This window comes from Trichechus manatus, unplaced genomic scaffold (genome assembly GCF_000243295.1).
Source record: "Trichechus manatus latirostris isolate Lorelei unplaced genomic scaffold, TriManLat1.0 scaffold00291, whole genome shotgun sequence".
NCBI classification, from domain to species: domain Eukaryota; kingdom Metazoa; phylum Chordata; class Mammalia; order Sirenia; family Trichechidae; genus Trichechus; species Trichechus manatus.
This window is the reverse complement of record NW_004444227.1, coordinates 566,959-590,861: the sequence shown is the minus strand read 5'-3', so window position 1 is coordinate 590,861 and position 23,903 is coordinate 566,959. Positions and strand designations below refer to the sequence as shown.

General features: G+C 38.3%; 1 protein-coding gene across 1 annotated transcript in view; it reads right to left on the bottom strand.

The window, feature by feature from the left end:
- Positions 1-23,875, bottom strand: part of RAP1GDS1 (Rap1 GTPase-GDP dissociation stimulator 1) — a 155,238-nt gene extending 131,363 nt beyond the window's left edge. The window contains exon 1 of the mRNA XM_023725189.1: positions 23,741-23,875. Within this exon, the coding sequence (XP_023580957.1) occupies positions 23,741-23,744 (4 nt within the window). The 5' untranslated portion in view covers positions 23,745-23,875. The remainder of the gene's footprint in view (positions 1-23,740) is intronic.
- Between the last annotated feature and the right edge of the window lie 28 nt (positions 23,876-23,903).

Genomic DNA, 23,903 nt, shown 5'->3' with positions numbered 1-23,903 from the left:
TAGATTATAAAGCTATGCTCTCCTCCTAAATTATAAGTAGATTCCTATCGACCACAGATTATCAAAACCCCTTTACAAACCAAATCCAAACCTGCCGCCGTTGAGTCAGTTACAACTCATAGCGACTCTATAACCCTTTGACACTATTAAAAATTATTCAGAACCCCAAAGAGCTTCTATTTATGTTAATTACTCCTATTGATATTCAACATATTAAAAATTAAAATTGAGACTTTTTGATATTATTTAGTAATTCATTTAAATATAACAATTATAAGCCCATTACATGTTAACATAAATATTTTCAGTGAAAACGATATTTCCAAAAGAAAAAAATATAATGAGAAAAGTGGCATCATTTTACACTTTTGCAAATCTCTATATTGTGTGACTTAATGTAAGATAACTGGGTTCTCATATCTGATTCTGTATTCAATCTTTCTGGATGTGTTAATTTGGTTGAACAAAATCCAGCCTCACACATACACACAGAAGAAAAACAAAGGAGTACTTTAACAGTCTTTCAGATAATTGTGGATATTCTTTGATACTACACCAAAGCAAGTGATAGCTGCTTAAGGCTGGTTGCCACGTGAAATCTGAAACCATATCAATGAACTTTTGTAACTGTTATATTAATATCCATTGGTCTCTTGCATTTTAAATCCTTTATACATGCAAGATTTTATCATCACACACTGGTCATTTGCAAAATATTAAGTCAATGAGTTCTGCAGATCTTCCAAAAGTTGACACATCTCATTGTACTATTTCAAAATATCTCATTTGTTAATATCACCACCAATTTCATCAAAAGAGTCTTTTAGTATTGGGAAGCCGTCAAGTTCAAGGTAACAGAAAAAGTTTTCCAAAATTCTAATTTTTCATCGAAAGCTCCAATTTTATCAGCAACAAAAAATACTCCCAGTTGTTTTCCTTAAAATGACAACTTCATTAATTTGTGAGGAAATGTCTGCCAAATACCCAAGTAAGAAAAACCACGTCTGTTAGTTCTTTCAAATAAAAATGATATTCCATGAAAAAAGTGCCTACGTCAACTCACAACTTAAAACAACTGTACAAGTACCTTTCTTCAAAACAACCATCAGACTTCATTATGCAGTGGAAGTGTTGTATGTATACTTCCCATTTCATGACACAGATTAAAATAATTTTTTTCTGCTTCCTCACAGACATTTTTAAGTGACACACATATTATTTTACTTCAAATATGTGATGGTGAAGACTCCAATGACTACTAGCACAGTTTGGTCCCGTTGTTGTTGGGTGCCATCAAGTCAATTCCAATTCATAGTGACTCCATGTAACAGAGTAGAACTGCCCCACAGGGTTTTCTTGGCTGTAATCTCTGTGGAAGCAGATCACCAGGTCTTTCTCCTGAAAAGCCACTGGGTGGGTTTGAAACACCAACATTTCATTAGCAGCGGAGTGCTTAACCACTGCGCTGCCAGGGCTCCTTGATCTGTGCACACTAAAGCACCAGCAGTTTTTACCCACAATTGCTTTTGCACCATGACAGTGCAAATGTCAATCCAGTGAAAAAAATAACACTGTCTTGATATTATTATGCAAATAGTTTTGACCTCACGGACGCCCTGAAGAGATATTAAGGACCTTCAAGGGGTCCACAGTCTACACATAGATAATCACTGCTCTACTATTAGAATTTCGGGCATTTTCTCACTGTATAAGTTTTAATAGACTTTTGCACATTGCCAGCTGATGACAATTCTTAAAATATGAAACCCTGTGTTATAAAAATGAGAGATATCTTACTTTCTGTGTCAATCTAGGAATTTAAAATTTTACATCAAATAATACTAACATGCTCCAGTTATATCCAATACAATCTGTGACTAATCTAGTAATCCTAAACCTACTCTGTATTAAAAATCTCAGGTTATCATTTATAATTATTTTCTTAAGAAGGGCCAGATAGTTTTGGAGAAATTGATTTTTTTTCCTAAAGAAAAAGAAAAGTATCCATATGTATCTCTTTTTTTATACACACTAAAGAGAAGTTATAGCACATCTATCTCAGATATACTTGTTCAATCTTCTTAAATCAGTATTACATTGATTTTTCTGACATAAAGAATAATATAATCTACTAAATTCATATTATTAAAAGTGATAAAAATTATCATTACATTGAGGAAAAAAATAAGATGCTAATCAAAGTACAGCAATTCATCAAAACTATCAGTCAGCAAGTTATAAAAGCAGTTAAGACTTAGTGGGTACTACTGCAGAGCCCTGGTGGTACAGTGCTTAAGTGCTGGGCTGCTACCCAAAAGGGTGACAGTTCGAACCCACCAGCCGCTCCGTCGGAGAAAAGATGTGGAAGTCTGCTTCTGTAAAGATTTACAGCCTTAGGAACCCTACATAGGGTGGCTATGAGTTGAAATCGACTCAATGGCAATGGGTTTTTTTTGTTTGGGTAGCTGTATACTTTAAACGTACTGCCTTATGTGGTCTGCATATCAATCCTCTGGTAGAATTTAAATATACTCTTATTATCCCCATTTTACTCATCTAAGCACTTATTTGACCTTTACAAAAACTGTAATATTATCTGCCTCATTTTAATCAAATGCAATTTAAGACTGAAGCACAGAGGGTGGCAAAATCTGCTCAAAATCACAAAGCTAGCAATTGGCAGAGCCAAGATTCAAACTCAAGTACTCTGACTCCACAGTTCTCTTCATCAATATGCCCTACTGCTCCGCAAGAGTACTTAATGAGAACTTAGGTGTAGATTACTGTATTAGATTCTACTAGAGGATAATTTGAAAATAAATATTTTAATGTAATGCTTGGTACATCATGAGATATAACATACCAAAAACAAAATGAATAAAAAGTTTTAAAGAAATTATTTTGAAAACTGCAGTGCAACATGTATGAGTCACTCAATCAGCACACACTGACTGATCTAAGTGCTCATAGTTCCAAATATAATTTCAATCCTGTCTTCTCTCTTTAAACTAGTCTTACATCATTAAGTGAGGCTATGTTCCCTTGGATATATCATAATATGACAAACTGAGTAAGTCCAAAACTAAATACACCATCTTCCCTCCAAATCAATCTTCTTCTCTCAACTTGCTTTCTCAAAGATACTCTGCTGCCCTAACCTCCCAGATACCTATTGTTATGGACTGAATTGCGTCCCCCCAAAAAATATCTGTTGAAGTTCTAAATTCCTGGTACCTGTGAATATGATATTGTTTGTAAACAGGGTCTTGGATGATGTTAACAATTAGATTAACATGAGGTCATAGCAGAGTAGCAGTTGTTGCTGTCAGCTGTCACAGAGTTGGCCTCTGACTCATGGCGACCCCATGTACAACAGGATTAGACGGTTGTGACCCATAGGATTTTCACTGGCTGATTTTCAGAAGCAGATCGCCTGGCCTGTCTTGCTAGTCTAAGTCTGGAAGCTCCGCTGAAACCTGATCAGCATCACAGCAAAACACAAGCCTCCAGTGACAGGCAAATGGTAGCTGTGCTCGAGGTGCACTGGCCAGGAATGAAACCCAGGTCTTCTGCATGGAAGGCAAGAATCTACCACCGAACTACCACTGTCCTCACACCACACCAGGGTGGGTTTAAATCCCATTTGAGTGCTGTCCTTATGAAAAGGGACAACAGACACAGAAAGATAGACAAAGGACCTTATGTGACCAGAAGACAGGAAAGAAGCTTGGAACAGGTTCTCCTTCAAAGCCTCAGAAAGAATCAACATGGCTGACACCCTGGACACTCAGTCTCCAGAACTGTGAGATAATAAATTTGTTGTTTAAAGCCACACATTTTGTGGTACTTGGTTACGGCAGCCCTACAAAACTAATACACCTACACTGGCATCTAAACCCAAAACCAAACCCATTGCCATCAAGTCGATTCCAACTCATAGCAACTCTATGGGACAGAGTAGAACTGCCCCATAGGGCTTCCAAGGAGCGCGTGGATTCAAACCGTCGACCTTCTGGTTAGCAGCTGAATGCTTAACTGCTTGCTGTGCCACTACGGCTCCCACTGGCATCTAAGGCTTTTTTAATTCACTCCTTTTCTTTATTCCATCTACAACGTTCTTTCCCCTGCTCTTCAACTTACTGGTTCCTCTCATTAAGATTCAGCCTAGAGGTCACCACCTTGGAGATCATTCCTGCCTATGCTGTCTTCTCCTCTTCCCTGCCCTCCAGGCTCATTCTCTATCACTGCACCTGCCCTTCACAGCACTATTCACAATTTGTAATTATATATATATATTTTGCTTAATTGTTAATATACATTCCCCTGCTATATTTTATGAGGACCATGTCTAATATACTCATTGCATACCCCCATCACTTAGTACATCAGAGATGACTATTAATTTTGTTCAATGAATTGACTAAGGGGATGAATTATTTGCAGAAAGCTGTTTAGCTACCATCCTTTGTATCAAATACTTTAGAACCAAAGTGTGCCAGCAGGGAAGGTAAATGTTACCTGTTAAGTATCTACTGTGCACTCCATATTATCAGAAATATAAATAATGTTGTTGCTGGGTGCCATCGAGTCGATTTTACCTCACAGCAACCCCATGTGACAGAGTAGAACTGCCCCATAGATTTTCTAGGCTGTAACCTTTAGGGGAGCAGATCACCAAGTCTTTCTCCTGGGGAGCCACTGGGTGTGTTCAAACAGCCAACCTTTTGGTTAGCAGTCAAGCACTTAACCAATATGCCACCAGTAATCTTACCGTGAATCCACATGTAAAAATAAAGTGTTGGAACATTCTATACCTTGACTGGAGTGGTGGTTACGTGAATATACACATTTGTCAAAACTCATCAAACTGTACATTTAAAATTTGTGCACTTTACTGTATATGAATTATACCTCAATTTTAAAAGAATATTTTGGAAGGTAAAATGATTGGGGCAGGAAGCCCATACCCACTGGCTTCAAGCTTCTTCACAGTAGAGTTTCCATTACAATAACACTTAATAAAATAGAGCTCAGAAACTGGCCACCACCACCTTCATTCTCTGGGAGAATAATGATTTATCTGATTATAAGTTTAGGAGGAAGAAGTACACATGCATGTGTGTACATGGCTCAGTCCCTTCTGGTTCCTGCTCTTTTACAATTGGGTCTGCTTACTGGGGCAAGAATTCTCTGTTCTTCCATACCTTTGGTTGTCTGGCTGTGCAGTGATAAGACCAGTATATATTTAATTTGGCAGTGAAATATTAGCAATTCCATTGTGACTATATGAATAAGCCTTGTATTCCACTTTACACTGTCAATTTTAAAGAACATATTTTGAACTCCATTAGATGACTTATTTGCTTATATCTCCAGTGGTTCTGAACTTGAGTAAAGAGAGGGTATTACTTTTAGACCCCCTCCAACCATGACAGTAAGTTTAAGTAGTGAATCATTACCACCAAATTGTTTTTTGTGTAAATCCAGATTTCTGTATTTTATATTACTTACGATTAAGACAATGAAACTGTTCTAATAAAAAATTTCTCAGTTTATGGCTGGTAGAGGGGCAGTAGAGGGAAACCAGTGGCTTCCATCGGCAGTTCCAGTACTTAAGAAATACTAATAACCAAAATAAACGTATTTTTCTCTTAAAACAGCAGTTTCTTTCCTATATAAGGACAGCATGATCTAGCTTGTCTTGTGAAAGAAACCGTGGCATCTTCAAAAGATTAAAGCGAAGTTTACTTTGGTTATTATTCTGTCTCTTACCACTTAACCACTTAATCATTTCTAAAACTACAATCTAGCCTCTAAAACTTTAGTCCTCTAAAAATCTATCAAAACTACTTTGGCAAAGGCCTTAAATGATATCTTGGCAAATTCAATGAATTTTTCTCAATCCTCTCATTTGATATATCTGCAGCAATGGACTTTTTAAATTACTTTTTCCTTTTTTGAAACACCTTCTCTTAACTTCAAAACACCAGTCTATGAGCATTTGTTCTCAGCCTTTAACAGATCTTCCTTCTCTCACTGCTTCTTTAATGTTGTATGACCCCTGGTTTTGCCTAGAGAGCCCTTTTTCTGAGTAATATGCACGTCCACTAGAGTATCAGGATGGTATGCTCTCTTTCCTTCTGTCCTTCCTGCCTTTATTTCAACCGTGTTGATTCCACTGATTTAGCTAGCCATCATTCCAAATGTTTTCTCCTAAAAGTCCTTTTTAAAAATATATAAACATTAATGAGAAACTAATTTGCTCTGTAAACTTTCACCTAAAAAATCACAATTTAAAAAAAAAAGATATATAAAGATATACTTTGCTGCTATAACTTTCAAACAAACTTGCCAAACTACTTCTATTCCTTTCTCTTATAATCCTGTATACCATTTGCCACCAGAGGTTCTTTACATTCCAACCTCTCTCTTCTATATATCAGAAACACAAATTATTTACTGGTATACTGCTATGGAAAAATTTTAGTAAGACCTAAATTTTTACAGTTATCAGAGAACTTTTCCTCTCTCTTCTTTTTAATATAAATCTAAGAAAAAGTGATGGAAAAGGTTATTTTTATTTTTAAATAGCTTGACTATAAAAGTACTTAAGATCATCACCATCATCAAAGAATATACTTGACGATGGGTAAAAGATAGTCCCAACGAGCCAGGCTCAACACAAGACAGTGTCATATTAAGCTAGAAACTCCTGAAATTCTTTATGCTATTTGTGGTAGCATATTTTTCAGAGTTTGTCTTCCTCACAGATATTATCCAGAAATGGCTGCTTTATTTTTAAGGTTATTGAATCTAAAATATACTATATATTTTTAAATGTTACTCAATTCTATCACTTTGCTATATACTAGTAGAGAGATAGATGGATAGATAGCTAAATGTGTGTTTGTAATCTTTGCACAACTATACCAGTATTCATGAAAAATCCCATTAGGAGACAAGGGCATGAAAAGGTATTACTAACTGGACTTGTAAAAGTTCAAGACCTTTCCTCCCGAAGTTCACTTTTCAGCCAAAGATTAAACAGGTCTATAAAACAAACAATAACACGTGAGGAACGTGATTAGTTCAACCTCGTATACGAGACCAAATGGGTAACACCGGCCCAAAAGTAAAGATAAGAAGGCAGTAAGGGACAGGAAAAATGGAAGGGACAGGAAAAATGGAAGGATGGAAACAGAGAACCCAGGGTGGGAAGGGGAGAGTGCTGACACATCGCAGGGATTGCAATCAATGTCACAAAACAACTTGCGTATGAATTGCTGAATGAGAAACTAATTTGCTCTGTAAACTTTCACTTCAAGCACACACACCCACACAAAAAAAGTTCAAGACCACCCTGTGGGGCAGTTCTACTCTGTCCTATAGGGTGACTATGAATCAGAATCGACTTGACAGCAACGGTTTTTTGTTTGTTTTTTTATTGCTAACCTACAGGGAGACTGTCACTCAATCAAATAAAAAGTTACGCTTCCCAAAGACAAATTACTAAAATGGAGAATGCTCATAATATATTGTAAAGTGAAAAAAGTAGACGCAAAACTGAAAAAAAAAGTTCAAGACCTTTCTACTGCCCTTTAAAATGTTGCTCAGTGTTTTCTAAATATATGGCCACTCAGTAACAGAAATGCTCTCACTTAAAAAAAGGCTTAAAGAGTTTCTTGTTATTGAAGCTAATAAAATTTTCATGTGCATATCTAGTAACAAAGTTATACTAACATTATTATCCACATCTAATGTAAAAAAAAAAAGATTCCTATACTAATGTGGTTTTCAAACCCCTAGAATGCATGCAATGTATGAAAGAGAGATTTTAAAATTCATCTCAAAAATTAATGGCATTAATTCAATTGGGACAATGGGATTAGGGAGCTAGAAATAGTAACAATCTCTCATGAATATTATGTTGTACTCATCTAAAAGTTTTAAAATTTGATACAATGGAAGTTATTTTAAAAGCTTTTTTAGTAGGGTAGGAAGAAATGACTGTTTCTTGCTAGTATGACCTGTGTAAAGTACTGTATTTAAAAATTGCAATATTTTCAGTTTTAGCATATTGTAATTTGGTTTTGTGTTTAATATATGTTTGCAAAGTTAGTCCTGAGCCAGGTCTAAAATCCAGAACCTTAAACAAATTAGTCTACTGCTTCTTCCATTAAACTATACCATGAATGAAGGAAAAAAAAAAAACTTTTTAAAATTTATTTGTTTGTTGTAATGCTCCTGCTAGTTGAGTAACTCACAGATCAACAAAGGATTTAAGCCCCCTCTGATTATTACCCCCCCAAAATTTTTAAAAATAAATTTTAATTCCTCTTATTTTCTTATTATTGCTAGAGTGAGTACACGTTGTTTCTGAGTCTTACGGAACCTGAGTCTACCTTCCCAACATCTAATTCATCCATGCTAGAAAACTTGGAAACATGTTCTTCCTTCATATATGTATTTAATTTTGTTCACATCAGCAAATAGAGATCACGTTATCTCTTCTTTTCTAATGCTTAGACCAGCCTCCAAGACAAGCTCAAATAAGAAAATAGTTCCAAACTCTATTCTTTCATGGCCTACTAATAATTAAGTTCACTGTCTTAGCTTAAAATGTAATACAGAAAATTCTCCTTTCTGCTTTTAATACTGTTGCAAACCTCCAGAACTCCTGGGGTGGAGTTGTGGAGGGTATGTTCATATAAACACACATATACACACAGTAAAACCAGAAACAGACATATTTCCTGGCAAGCTAAAAACATAAGTAAAAATATCAAGCGTGCCTCTCAATTGCTACTGCTGCTACTATAGATGCTTGCTGTCAAAATATTAACTGAGAGGAAAAAACAACAAAGAGCTTTGACAAAGTATTTAAAATTTAATCATTTATTATTACCTTCACAATTATTATTTGGTCACAGAATAAAGAACTTGAAAATTAAAAAGAATATGATCCATCAACAGATGAATGGATAAACAAATTATGGTACACACACACAATGGAATACTACTCAACAATAAAAAACAATGTTGAATCCACAAAACACCTTACAATATGGATGAATCTACAGAACACTACGCTCAGTGAAATAAGTCAATCACAAAAAAACAAATATTGTATGAGACCACTATTTTAACAACTCAAGGAAAGACTGACACACAGAAAAAAACAAACTCTGATGGTTACGAGGAAGGGGAGGGATGGGGAGGGAAAATCTTTTAACTAGATTGTAGACAAGTGTCAACTCTGGTGAAAGGAAAGACAATACACAATATAAAGGAAGTTAGCACAACTTGATCAAGGCAAAGTCACAGAAGCTCCCCAGACACATCCAAACACCTTGAGCAACCAAGTTGCTGGGGCTGAGGACTAGGGACCATGGTCTCAGGAGACATCTAGGTCAATTAGCATTAACACAGTCCATAAAGAAAAGGTTCTACATCCTATTTCGGTGAGTAGCATCTGGGGTCTTAAAAGCTTGTGAGAGGCCATATAAGATACATCTATTTGTCCCATCCCATCCGGAGCAAAGGAGAATGAAGAAAACCAAGGACACAAGGAAAATATTAGCCCAAAGGACTTAAGGACCACATGAACCAGAGACTCCCACCAGCCTGAACCTAGAACTAGATGGTGCCCGACTACCACCACTGACCACTCTGACAGGGATCACAACAGAGGGTCCCTGACAGAGTGGGAGAAAAATGTAGAACAAAATTCAAAATTCACAAAAAAAGACCAGACTTACTGATCTGACAGAGACTGGAGGAATCCCTGAGACTATGGCCCACCACACCCTGCTAACTCAGAACTGAGGCCATTCCCAAAGCCCACTTTTCAGCCAAAGATTAGACACACCTATAAAACAAACAGTAACACACATGAGGAACATGTTTCTTAGTTCAATTAAATACTGTATAGGAGAGCAAATGGGCAGCTCCTGCCTAAAGGCAAGATGAAAGGCAGGAAGGGACAGGAAAACTGGACAAATGGACACAGGGAATCTGGAGTGGAAAGGGGAAAGTGCTGACACATTGTGGGCATTGCAACCAATGTTACAAAACAATCTGTGTATAAATTTTGAATAAGAAACTAATTTGCGTTGTAAACTTTCACCTAAAGCACAATCAAATTAAAAAAAAAGAGAGATTCGAGAAAGATAATATGAAGCTAATGTGAATGGGCCATTTTCTTTAGTTTCCAAGATTAAGTTCCACAGAACCACAACTTAACAAGAATCTACTTAACACCACGTATTTTTAGTGAACACATATACACTCAACTTGGTAAAAAGAACAAAAATGTAATTGTTCAAAGTTCGTATCTGCCATACTTACTTTCAACGACAATTCAGACAACACTAGGAGAATTAGAAATATTTTAATAATTAAAGAGGAACAAAATTAAGAGTTCTAAACTCTTCTATTTAATGAAAGCACTCCAAACTAAATTTCAGTAATTTTTGCAGTCCTAGTTTCTACCTAGGGAGTCCTGGGATGCAGTAGTTAAGCACTAGGCTGCTAACCAAAAGGTCAAAACGTTGGTGGTTCCAACTGCAAGCTGCTCCACAGGAGAAAAATGTGGTAGTCTGCTTCCATAAAAGATTTACAGCCTTGGAAAACCTATGGGGCAGTTCTACTCTGTCCTATAGGGTCATTATGAGTTGGAATCAACTCAATGGCAACAGGTTTGGTCTGGGTTTTTAGCTTCTATCTGGAGTCCTGCGTGGCGCTTGATTGCTAGTCAGAAAGCTGGCGGTTTGATCCCACCCAGAGGTTAACTCGGAAGACAGGTCTCGCAATCTGCTTCCAAAAGGTCACAGCCTTGAAAACCCTATGGACCAGTTCTACTCTGCACACGTGGGGTCGCCATGGGTCGGAAATGACTTAATGGAAACTAATAACAAAGTTTCTATCTGTCTTAGACTAAAACAGCTTAGAAAGAAAGGCCTGGTGATCTACTTCGGAAAGCTAGCCAAGGAAAACCCTATGGAACACAGAATATTGTCCGAGACTTCGACTTACTTACTTTGGACATGTCATCAAAAGGAACCACTCGCTGGAGAAGAGCACCCTGTTTGGTAAAGTGGAGGGCCCGCGAGGGTGGGGGAAACCCTCAATAAGATGGAATGACACAATGGCTGCAACAATGGGCTCAAACATACCAACAATCATTAAGATGGCAAAGGACTAGGCAACATTTTGTTCTGTTTTACGTGGGAGGAGGTCACCATGAGTTGGAGCTGACTCAACAGCAATTAGCAACAAAGCTTCTATCTTCATTAATTACTTCAACATGCAGTCAAACCTATTCACACAAATGGATTGTATATGGTTCTCCAAGCTGCCATGATACTTTAACTCTGTGCCTATTAACCAGTTATCTATACAACTACCTACTGGATATACCTCTTTCACTGCATAAGTTTATTATAATTGCACATCTCATGTCATTTACCCATCTCACTTCAGACAAGATTAAGATTTCATACAAAATATAAAGGCTTAGATGAATTTAATCAACCCCTCCTTAAATGTCAAGCAATCTGAACTATATGTCAAGTGATTAAATTCCAAGATTCAATTTCATAAACAATTTTAACAAATTATTTTTGTAGAATTTTACAGAGCTCTAATTTCTCTGTATTTTTCATTTTACTAGTCTTACATTCCCAGGTTCATAAAACTCCTTCATTTTATTTCTACTGTTAGATGGGGGATTCTTCAAGGACAGGAAATTCTTCAAGAATACTCACACCACTCTCTATAGTGGAAACTTAACAAATCCTGACAAACTACATTACTTTGAGTTAACTGTACTTGTATCTTTTATTATAAATTACAGTGTGAGTTGACATGATGGAGATATAAATATTTTTATCAAGATGGGCTTTAGTAAAAACAATAACTACATTTACTATAAATTTTCTCCTCTAATTATTTAAAAAATCTGAGAAAAACTTTCAAGCCATCACTTTTCATTCATCCTTAAATGGACTTAAAGTCTATTTTAGTTTGAACCAGAAACACTGTAGTCTTACTAGTCACGTTTGATTGAAGGGTCAAAGACCTGATAGATGGTCTTCACAACTAGAACATTAAACCACAATGGATAAGAGCAAGATACGATTTGTAAAACTTTATTTCACACCATGCCAAAAGATCTTTTCTCTTAGAATTCGAGAATTACCTATCTGCTTTATAACTATCAAACATAGTTTTAACATATGAAATGACACAAGTTGCTAATAAGTTAATGCACCGTGTTTTTTATTAGATACCAGTTCACACTGAGATCCAGCCTAATTAATTCTTTGTCCTAGAACTGACCAAAAATATTAGGGTGAGTTCCTCCCCTAAACAGTTTTCTAAAATGGAAAGGTTTAAGATATTACCATATGAAATAGTGGTCAACAGGCTGTTATAAACCAACTTAGAAAATCACTGGAGATAAATCAACAGAGCTTGATGGCATCTGTCAAAGACTTTTAAAGAAACCTAAGACTTATACTGGAAAAATGTCAGTGAAAACGTGTAATGTGTCATTACAAACATCTGTGTTGAAGAATTGCTAGAATGATTTTTTTTACACAAGTGTAGCTCCAAAAGATGCTGACAACTATATACTTTCAAATTTCACTCTTATATAGGTAAGCTAATTGAGTCCATAACAGAGGAGAAACTCTCTAAACTGCAAAATAGAAATAACTAAATGGAATGTATTTTTCCCTGCTCCAGCTCCTTATATGTGTCTGCAAGCCAACGTGAGACATCACAAAAAGCAGCTATCAGTATTCTATTGCCAGGATTCTTGCAGAAAAACACTATTAATTTACTCTACTATCTAGTGTTTCCTAATTTCTCAGGTCTCATTTTACTTATTTCTTGGTTCTCATACTACATTTAGCCCCTTAGATTAGTACTTTGATCTTAGACTTACTATCTTAACTGTGACCTTCACTACTCTCCTGGATACTACTCAAGTACCTGCCTAAAATACCTTGGCTCCTGGCACTTAGATTCAAGGGTAAGAGATATCCTGTCTCCGACCTCTGCCCTAGACTCTAGGGTATGCCTGACAAGGGAGGAACACTGGACAATGAACAGATAACAAACATGGTTTAGACAAGAGGAAATTTTAACTGAAAATTTATTGCAATTTTTACAGGCTATATGGGGTTGTCGTTGTTGCTGTTGAAGAGGTGCCGACTCATGGCGATCTTATGTATAACAGAACAAAACGTTGTCCAATCTTGCACCATATTAATGATAGTTGTAAGTTTGAGCCCACTGTTGTGACTGTTGTGTAGTACCATCCAACCTAGGGGGTTCATCTTCCAGTACTGCATAGGGCAATATTCTGTTGTGATTCATAGCGTTCTTTCAATGGTTAATTTTCAGAAGTAGATCTCCAAGCCTTTCTTCCAAGTCTGTCTTAGTCTGGAAGTTGCGCTGAAGCCTGTCCACCATGGGTAACCCTGTTGGTATTTGAAATATGGGTGGTATAGCTTCCAGCATCAGAGCAATATGCAAGCCACCGTAGTATGACAAACTGACAGGTGGTGGCACATAGAGTAGATACAGAAAAACCTGTGGCGTTTATCTACTTAAGACTTTCAAAAAGTGTTGGGCACAATTTTTCACCAGAACATATCCAAAACTGTGACTGATTAAATATAAAGATGGAGAAGGAAGTAAAGGCCCTGAATTATAATGTTTGTAAGAGAACTAGAATAAAGAATGAAAAAAACAAAACCCACTCCTGTTGAGTCGATTCCTACTCACAGCGACCCTATAGCAGAGAGTAGAACTGCCCCATAGCGTTTCCGAGGAGCAGCTGGTGGATTTGAACTGCTGACCTTTTGGTTAGTAGCCAAATGCTTAACCACTGTGCCACCAGGCATCCAAAAAATGAAAAAAGGGGCCTAAATAAGTAGCTCTTCCTTTAGGTGGAGAAATATACAAAACAGTATTTCATTAAAATTGGTACAAAGCAGACAGTCTCATTTGGTAGCCAAATAAGTAACATGGAGAAATAATATACGCTGAAATATACAAATGTTTAGGTTATACCAGCTTTTCTGGGTAATAAAATGCCAACCAAAGAAAAATTATACACATAAATGTGACAGATAAATTTAACATGGGAATATATTAGTAGTACATTAAGAGTTTTTAAAATCAAATATCATAAAATGATACTGCCTGGATTATCACGCATACAAGATACATGTTGTGTGGTTTCTGTCTCCTGATTAGATCAAAACTAACACAGATACATAAATAACTTCCACAGAAAAATGAGGAGTTATAAGAAAAAGCTAAGAATATTAGCTCTTTTCAAAGGACAATACTATAATCTATGCAGTCATGAAAGCTATATAAGGTGAAAAATAGGTTAAGAAGATATTCTCAAACTCCTATACATTCAACAAATGAACTAAGTGCCTACCAACTACCAAACACTGTACTAGATGCTAAAGATACAAAGACGAATACAACACAGCACTGTCCTCCAGTTTCTCACAATATAGAAAACATACTTTTATTTTAATTTTATTTTAGTGTATATTATCTTTGCATATCCCAGTTCTGCTCAGTTGGAATCGACTCAACAACGGACTGCCCAAAAACAACTAATATTAACAGTTTCTTGTGTATCCTTCCAGAGGCATTCTGTGTATGCAATTTTATGCCTCTGGAAGAGCATGTGTATACAGGAGCCTTGGGGGCGCAACGAATGGTTAAGGGCTTGGCTGCTAACTGAAAGGTGGCAATTCGAACCCACTCAGCCACTCCGCTGAAGGAAAACTTGGCGATCTGCTTCGATAAAGATTAAAACCAAAAACCACTCTTGTTGCCCTCAAGTCCATTTCAACTCATAGTGACCGACCCTATACGACCGAGTAGAACTGCCCCGTAGGGTTTCCAAGGAACGGCTGGTGGATTTGAACTGCCAACCTTTTGGTTAGGTTAGCAGCCGAGCTCTTAACTACTGCACCACCAGGGTTCCTCTCACAGCTCAGGAGGCTAGAAATTCTAAATTTAACACGCAGCTCTAGCGGGAGGTCTTCCCTCGTCTATTTCACCTTCTATTAACTGGCAATCCTTGGAGTTCCTGGAATTATATATTCATTCCTCTTCAGACAGCATGTCTTCCCCAGTATATGCTTCTTCCATGCTGTGTTGAATCTGTTGTTTTTATAAGTCACAAGTGTGTAGGTTTAGGACACAGCCTATACTGATACAGCCTCATTAACATAACAAAGAGACTCTGTTTCCAAATAGGATTACATCCACAGTTCTTTTGTTGTTAGCTGTCATCGAGTCAATTCCCCCTCATGGACTCACAGTGACTCCCTGTGTGCATAGAAGAACTGCTGCATAGGGTTTTCAGCTGTTACCTTTTGGAAACAGACTGCCAGGCCTGTCTTCTGAGGCACCTCTGGGTTGGTTGGAACTGCCAACCTTTCAGCTGGTAGTCGAGCACTTAACCCTTTTGCACCACCCAGGGACGCCATCCACAGATATAAAGGTTAGGATTCCAACACATAATTTAGGGGGACACAATTCAATCCATAACAGGTGGTGAGTTAATTCAATTGTATATGACTGTACAAACCAAATAAATTATTTCCAGAAAAAATAAACTAGTTAAAGACTATTAGCCTTTCAGCGAGGATAGTTACTTGAAGATTGAGGATGTTAGGAGCAACATCAACAGTCAACTAAAAAACAAGGCAAATGATGAGTTGACAGATAATGATACTATTCAGCTGCTGTTTATTCAACGAGTTAATGCCGAGTTTGAAGTGAATCTCTATGAATATGCTGCATGAAAAAATTACAGGTGAGAACATTGGCAAAGTTGAGAAAACACTACTTCGGTACAATCTGAAGTGGAATCTGATAAGATGTGTTACAACCAACGGTGGTAAAAATGCGAGGAACAGAAAATGGCTTAAATGAACCAATTTACAAAGCTTGTGAAAATGTAAGGTGTTTAAAGCCCATGGTTGTTCACTGTATTATTCATCACCAAGTATTTTATACGAAATATTTCTACCTATCATGTACTATTGAAATCACTGAGTTTGAATTAACTACGTACGTAGAAATGTTTAATAATCTGCTAGATACAAAGATCTGAAGCCCAGATACGTATTTAGGTACTAACAGAATACAGACTATAGTTATACAGGGATGCATATAATGTATTTAAAACATAATGATACTGAATATGTTTCAAAGTTTAGTCTCAAAGAATTATAGAATTTTAGAACCAAAAGAGACTTTATAAATAATCTATTCTGATGTCTTCATTTATCTTTGCTCCTTCTCCACAAGGAAGAGCTATTTGCCAAGTTAAATACGTAAGAAAGTATTTTAAATTAAAAATTTTCCTTAACAGTTATCAAAAAATTTAACTATCTGAAGTTAACATGCGGTTCTCAAAAGAATGGATCTTCTGTCTTCATTCCTCCTGATGTTCATGCCTGGGTATTAATAAATTAGGTAATTTTTATGGCCATACCACCAATAACTCCAGATTTGCTAAGTACAAACTCAGGTGGTCTGGAATCTCTGGAGAGAATACCCACACTACTTCCCCCAAAGGAAAAGGCAAGTTCCTAGATTCTACTGTTAAAGTAAAAATTATCTGATTCTCCAAAAGAATTAGGGCTATTACAATTTTGCATATAAGAGGACTAAAGATTTCAGAACAGGACTCTACTAAGGACAATGAATTTGGCCCTTTTCCCACATGAAAAAATAAAAGTGTACATGTACAGAATAAGAAAACAACGTAAGGAAAATGACTGAAATAGTCAATCTATTATCTATGCTCTTTTAAAAGTATAAATTTTAGTGATTACCAGCTCACAAAAACATTTTATCACCCTATCTTGACTAAAAGAAATTGCAAACAGCAAATAAAAACAGTATTTTTCCTACTATTTATCCATGAAAACCATTTCTGTACTTAAAGATGCAAGCAAAAGAAAGAGACTATCTATAAGGCTGATATATATTTACAAAGAAAAACAAAACTGAGTGTGGTGTGACGGGATTGCTTTTACATGGCCTTTCCCACCATGGTCTTGTAACTCCCACCAAATGACTGGGTGGAACTAAGCAAAAGAGGTGCCTGTGGCCTACCAGGGGCACTGGGTAACTTGCTAATAATGTAAATAAGGGGCATGGCACTGTTGAGGGAGTGGGACCATGCAAATAAGGTGTATGGAACCCTAACAAGTGGACTGGTCAGTTTCGTTACCCGCTAGGCTTAAAATAAGCCATCCCAGAGGCAGGAAGAGAGAATCTCACCTCCATCAAGAAAGAAGAGTCAGAAGGGGAGTATGTCCTTTGGACACGGGATCCCTGTGTTGAGAAGCTCCTGGAACCAGGAGACCGAGAAAGAGAGCTGAAACACCTAAGTGGCAAAAGAGAAACAGTGGCAGCAGAGGCAGGAAACTGGCAGAAGATGGTGCAGTGGGCTTCCTGGTCCACAGAGCAAGAAAGCTAAGTGCCTCTGGGCAGGAGGCTTGCTGGCAGAGTAGGGTGCCTCTAGGCTCTTGGTGGAGCTAGGTTTTCCGACCTACAGAGCTAGAGCTCAGCACCTTCAGGCCAAGGCTTACTGGTGGAGTGGGGTGCCTCTGGGTACTTATCAGCAAAACTAAAAGAGTTTGTAACACTTGTCCAAGCAGGGCAGAGGCCAAGCTGAGGGGCCGAGAGCTTGAGAGAGACCTGCCTTTGGGCACAGCTGAGAAGAGGCTATCCTGATGGAAGAGCTGTATCCTGAGGGTTCCTGAACCTGAACTGTAACCTGTTACTTCCCTAACAAGCCCCGTAACTGTGAGTATGGTCTATGAGCTCTGTGTGGCCAATGCAATGAATTATCAAGCTCAGCAAAGAAGTAGAGTGCCATGGGAAGGACAGTTAGGGTCAGAATTGGTAAACAGGTTGGAGAGTGGAGGCATGACTGACCTCCCCCCTCACAGGAATCAGCCATGAGCTGTTCATCTTGATTCTCCTTCCTCCTTGTGAAGTTAGAGGAGGTCAGGCGTCCCTGCCACGCCATTTTTACATGGAGGAATTAAAGAGCATATTTAGAAGCATACGTATATAAGCTAGTTGTTGTTGTTATGTACCATAGAGTCAATTCTGATTCATAGTGACCCTATAGGACAGAGCAGAACTGCCTCATAGGGTTTCCTAGGTTGTAATCTTTACGGGAGCAGAACACCAGGTCTTTTCCCCCATAGAGCCACTGGAGGGTTCGAACCGCCAACCTTTTGGTTAGCAGCCAAGCGCTTAACCACTGTGCCACCAGGGCTCCTTTATATAAGCTAGAGAAGTCCCAAATTCACAAAGTCTGACAGTAAATAAAATGTGATAAAATCATTCATCAATAAAAAGTATTCTATATGCAAAACACAGTATAAAATTATAAAATTATTTCTAAACGCACTCTGTACAACAGACGTTGCAAAAACATAAATTATACTATACTAAGTCACAAAGAAGAGCCCTGGTGGTGCAGTGGTTAAGAGCTCAGCTGCTAACCAAAAGGTCGGCAGTTCAAATCCACCAGCTGCTCCTTGGAAATCCTATGGGGCAGTTCTACTCTGTCCTACAGGGTCGCTGAGACAGAACTGGCCCAACAGCAATGCGTAAGTCACAAAGAAGGAGCCCTGGTGGCGCAATAGTTAAGTGCTCAGCTGATAACCGAAAGATAGGCAGCTTGAACTCACCAACCACTCCACAGGAGAAAGACCTGGCAATATGCTTCTATAAAGATTTACAGCCTTGGAAACCCTCAGGCAGTCCTACTCTGTCCTATAGGGTCGCTATGAGTCAGAACCAACATGACAGCAATGGATTTGTTTTTGGTTTAAGTTACAAAGATATAAGAAAATGAAACATCAAAGAAACATGAGGCACTATGGAGAGATTACAAATTATTCTCAGGCAAGAAAATAGCATGTGTCATTCCACGTAAAGTGTAACATTTTTAAAATGTTTGAAGAAATCTATGCTTACCTTACAGTTCTTTAAACAGGGTAAGGAATATAGCAACACTATACATAGTGAGGAACCCTGGTGGCACAATGGTTAAGCGCTCAGCTGCTAACGAAAGGGTCGGCGGTTCGCACCCACCAGCTGCTCTGTGGGAGAAAGATGTGGGAGTCTGCTTCTGTAAAGAGCTACAGCCTTGCAAACCCTACAGGGCACTTCTCCTCTGTCCTAGAGGGTTGCTATGAGTCAGAATTGACTAGACGGCAATGGTTTTGGTATACATAGTAAACTCTTTCCACTTATTAATCATCCACTTACCTTTCACAACTGATCTCCTTATCTACCATAGATCCTAAAGCTGCTTTTTTGGAAAACATACTGGGTAAGACATTAACAAGGAGCTCTGGTCGTACAGTGGTTAAGTGCTCAGCTGCTAACTGAAAGGTAAGCAGTTCGAACCCATCAGCCACTCCACAGGAGAAAGACGTGGCAGTCTGCCTCTGTAAAGATTACAGCCTTGGAAATCCTGTGAGGCAGTTCTATTTGTCCTATAGGGTTGCTATGAGTTGGAACTGATTCAAGGGCAACGGGTTTGGTTTGGTTACCATCCTAACTAAACCATATAAACTAGGGAGGGGGCTTTTCTCTGTCCTTATCACCCTGTCTATTCTGAAGCAATATACATTGTTGACCACTCATTCTTTTTTGAAACCAACCATATGCAGATTCTAGTCTTTCACTCCCACCTCTCTGTCTTTTTTCAGTGTCAAATCATTCCATTCCTTCTCCCTAAATATGGGGCATTCCTCAAGATTCTTACCTTGGACAAAGTTTTCTTTTTTTCCTTGTTGACTCTCATCCTCCTACCTAACTTCAAATACCATCTCAGGATATGTGTGGACAACTTTCAGATCTCCATTTCAAATCTTAACTCTCTAGGTTCAGCCAGTCAACAAGTATTTATTGCACAGCTACTATGTACCAGACATTGGTATTAGAATGTATGCAAAATCTAGTAGGACAATTCACTGCCCTCAAGGAGCAGGGTGTCTGAATAACAAACCAAAAAGTCTAACTCAACAGGTCCAAAATTGAATATTCAGGTCTCCTCTTCCAAAGGACTGAATACATATTAACAGACCCCATAGTCTCATTATCGAGCAGACTAAAACCTTTCTCAATTCACAGGGAATGAGTTGCCAAGTAATCTGTACTTTATTTATTTGCAAATTCTACTCCACTGCCCCAAGTCATTAAACATTTTTACCCAAATTGCAACTCTCAACTGTTTTCTAGTTTCTCATCTAATCCATTCCATGATCAACTGACAAATTAATAAATTTCCTAAACCACAGATTTGACCCATCACTTAACTACACAATAATGTTTAATGGTCCCTCAATAAACAAGTCAAGTCCAGCTTGGGATTTAAGGTCTCTATTATCTCGTCTTTATTAATACTTACTCATCTCTATCACTATTTCCTTAACCTTTTGCTCCAGTCAAACATGGCTATTTAATCATATCCTGAAAACTCCTGGTATGTTCCCTTTCTAGCTTCATATGTCATTTCTCCTCATTCCCATTCCCACCCTGATGAACAGTCTCCACTTCTACCTCTCATTTGGTTCAAATAACAGCATTTCTTGAAAACCTGGTCTCCATCCCCAAATCTCTAATATCTGTAAGGCCCTTTTATATTACTTACACATTTGTTTCAAGTTGCTTGTAATCTTAAAAGGAAAGATGTGTACATGCATCATATCTTTCCTATTAAGATTATAAACAACTTGAAACAAAAATATCTTATTCATCTTTGGTCTCCCATCATACGCTACACATAGTTAGTATGCAATAAATATTACATATATGTTGAATTTATAATAAAATATATACATAAAATAATAGCCATGGTCCATAAGCTTATATAGTAAGTTTCCTTTACTGTCTTATATAGAAAAATCAATCACATGAGAATATTTTTTAAATTACCTTACTTATTTCTTCAGAAGAAAAGATTAAAAAGTGACTTTTTTCCTACCATTAGTAGTGTGCCTTCCACCTCCTATGTGTATATGAATCTTTATAATTTCCTTGGCTCAGAATATAAAACTGCTTTCCAAGTTTTCAATTTTATATTATTGCATATACCTACTGATCACACATACACCGCCTTATCACTGAAAGCAGCAATGTAGAAGGAAATGGCTTCCCTGGAGGTTTTCTCAAAACAACCTGGGTAAGACAACCCCACGTGTTTTTTTTTTAAAGAGAAAAGAGGCATAATACAATTATACGTCTATATCCCCTTTGAAATATCCACTAACCCAAATATTTGTTTGGAGCCTATACTTTCAGGCTCAAAACTTAAAAATAATAGATAATGTGGTTTTAAGTTCAACAATTACTTCCACAAAGATTTACTGAATGCCTACTATGTGAAAAGCAATGTGAAGACACAAAGATTAATAGGATGATTTTCACCTTCTGGCACTCATGATTAAATGCAAAACACACGCACACGCACACACACACACACGCACACACAACTCTAATGTAAGGCAGATTATGTAAGTGCTAAAAAGCTTCTAACAAGGTACAAATAAGAGTGCTAGGAGGAAAGAGAGAGATTTAATCAAAGAGGACCTGAGAAGGGCTCACAGTGAAAGATGGGTTTATATTTGGCCTTTCCAAAATTTTTCAAAACCAATTATTTTTAAGTAAATAATTTTGTTTTAACTATTTTTATTCACTAATGTTACAACAGAATTTTTCCACCCTAAAAAAGTGCTGATTCAACATGTAAGTTAAATTTTTAATTAAATGGATTTTTTTAAACTCACCTTGAAACATGGGGAAACGTATTCCACAGGCCAGATTTGGTAATTAAGAAAACTGGGGTATGTTCAAGGGGAAGGCACACCATATCCAATAATCTGATTTATTATTTATTTAAAACTCCTCCTAGAGAAAGGTAGTTGTTGTTAGCTGCCTTTGGAGTTGGCCCACAGACTCAGAGACTCCATGTGTTACGGGGTAAAACTGCTCCATAGGGTTTTCTTGTCTGTAATCTTTATGGAGGAGTGCTGGTGGCACAAATGGTTAAGCAGCTACATGGGAGAAAAACCTGGCAATCTGCTTCTGTAAAGATTACAGCCAAGAAAACCCTATGGGGCAGTTCTACTCTGTCACATGGGGTCGACTCAACGATATCTAACAATAACAATCTTTACGGAGGCAGTTCACCAGGCCTTTCTTCCATGGAGCTGCTGGGTGGGTTCAAATCTCTTGAACCACAAAGGCTTGTCACATATAAATGGGCCACCCTATTTTTACAATTTGTTCAGTATACCAATAGTACCTACATTAAAAGAGAAACAACAATCATTTTTCATTCAAACCATCTCACCCTGCAATGCTGGCCTCTTCCTCATGTATGGCCAAAGGTCTGAATCAGAGGTTGGAGCATTTGCTTTTCCAGTAATCTTCAGTGATACCATATCTAGATTTAGATACTTCCTTAAAGATTCTGAGTTGCCATAATCTAACTTTGAATATGTTGTTAGAACTCTATTGACAGATAAAAGAACCACCCATCTCAAGCTAAAAAAACTTGCACTAAGAGGTGGGGAAGTCCAGTTGATAGATGCCAATGACTGACAAGAGCGAAAGCAAACTGGGGAACATGCAGAAGTATGATATTCCAAAGTAATACATCCCCTCTGCTCACTCACCCCGCAAAAAACTTTAGCTGTTAATTAACATCACAGAATTCATCTGTAATTACTGAATTTAACAGTTAAGCAATATGATTAAAATTTGGGGGGTCAATTATATGTATTTTTATAAAACTTGTATTTGCTTTTAAACTTCTTGTCCAAACCAACCTCTTGAGATGAACTATAAATACAAGATAACTAAAATCAGATGAGGTAGATTTAGGCAGAGCAAAGCGAGAAAAAATCACTAATATGTAAATTCACCAACAACATGTTACAAGGTGCAGTCTCCTGCTAACAGGCAGATGAACCACGAAGATGGACTGGGCACAGAATATTGCATGTTGTAGTTAACCCACCCTAATTCAACATCTAGCGGCTCTATCCTTCCTCACGTTCCTCGTGGCCTCTGACAAGTCATCGTTTCAACCTATGAGGCTGTCCGCTCTACTCCATCGAAAACAAATGTCCATGCAGGTTGTAAAATTTCCCTCACCAACTATGCGCCTACGTTCCCTGCCTCGGGATGAGCAGTCCCCAGAATAGGAAAATGTCGTGCTGACTGGGAAGTTCCATTAAGTGGTCTTTCTCCCGGTTGGACAGGAACCTCGAGCCCAGGAAACGTGGGGAAAAGGTAGCTAGCGGGCGGCCTTTACAGAAATGTGGATGGGGTAAATGATGCGAGTTGGCGAGCCTGGCTCTGGGGTGCCCGGGCTCGGGCAGGAAGAATGGAGGAGGGGAGGCGAGGCAGTGAGGTGCCGAGACGGGCGGCGGTCGGGTCCCGCATACCGACCCCACCCCGCACTCGGGACCCTCCCAGCCCGGGTACCCGGCGTGAGTTCCCCGTGCGCCGACTCTCCCCGGAGGAAAAGCCACCGTCTCGCACCCATGGAACTGAGAAATCCGGCAACTTTGCGCCATAAATGCTTCCTACCCTGCAACACGGCGAGGAAGAGAAAAATGTCAGGCGATGACGGGGAAGGATGACTTACCCATGTTCCTCCCAGAAGGTGAGGAGCCGGCAGGGCGCGGCGAAGGTCTCCGGTGCGGGCGGCGCAGCGCTGTGTCCTCCCTCTACCTCCGTCTCTCCCGCAGCCAGGGAGGGACCCGCGGGGGGCGGCCGCCGGGGAGGAGCAGCTGTTCTGCTGCTACTGC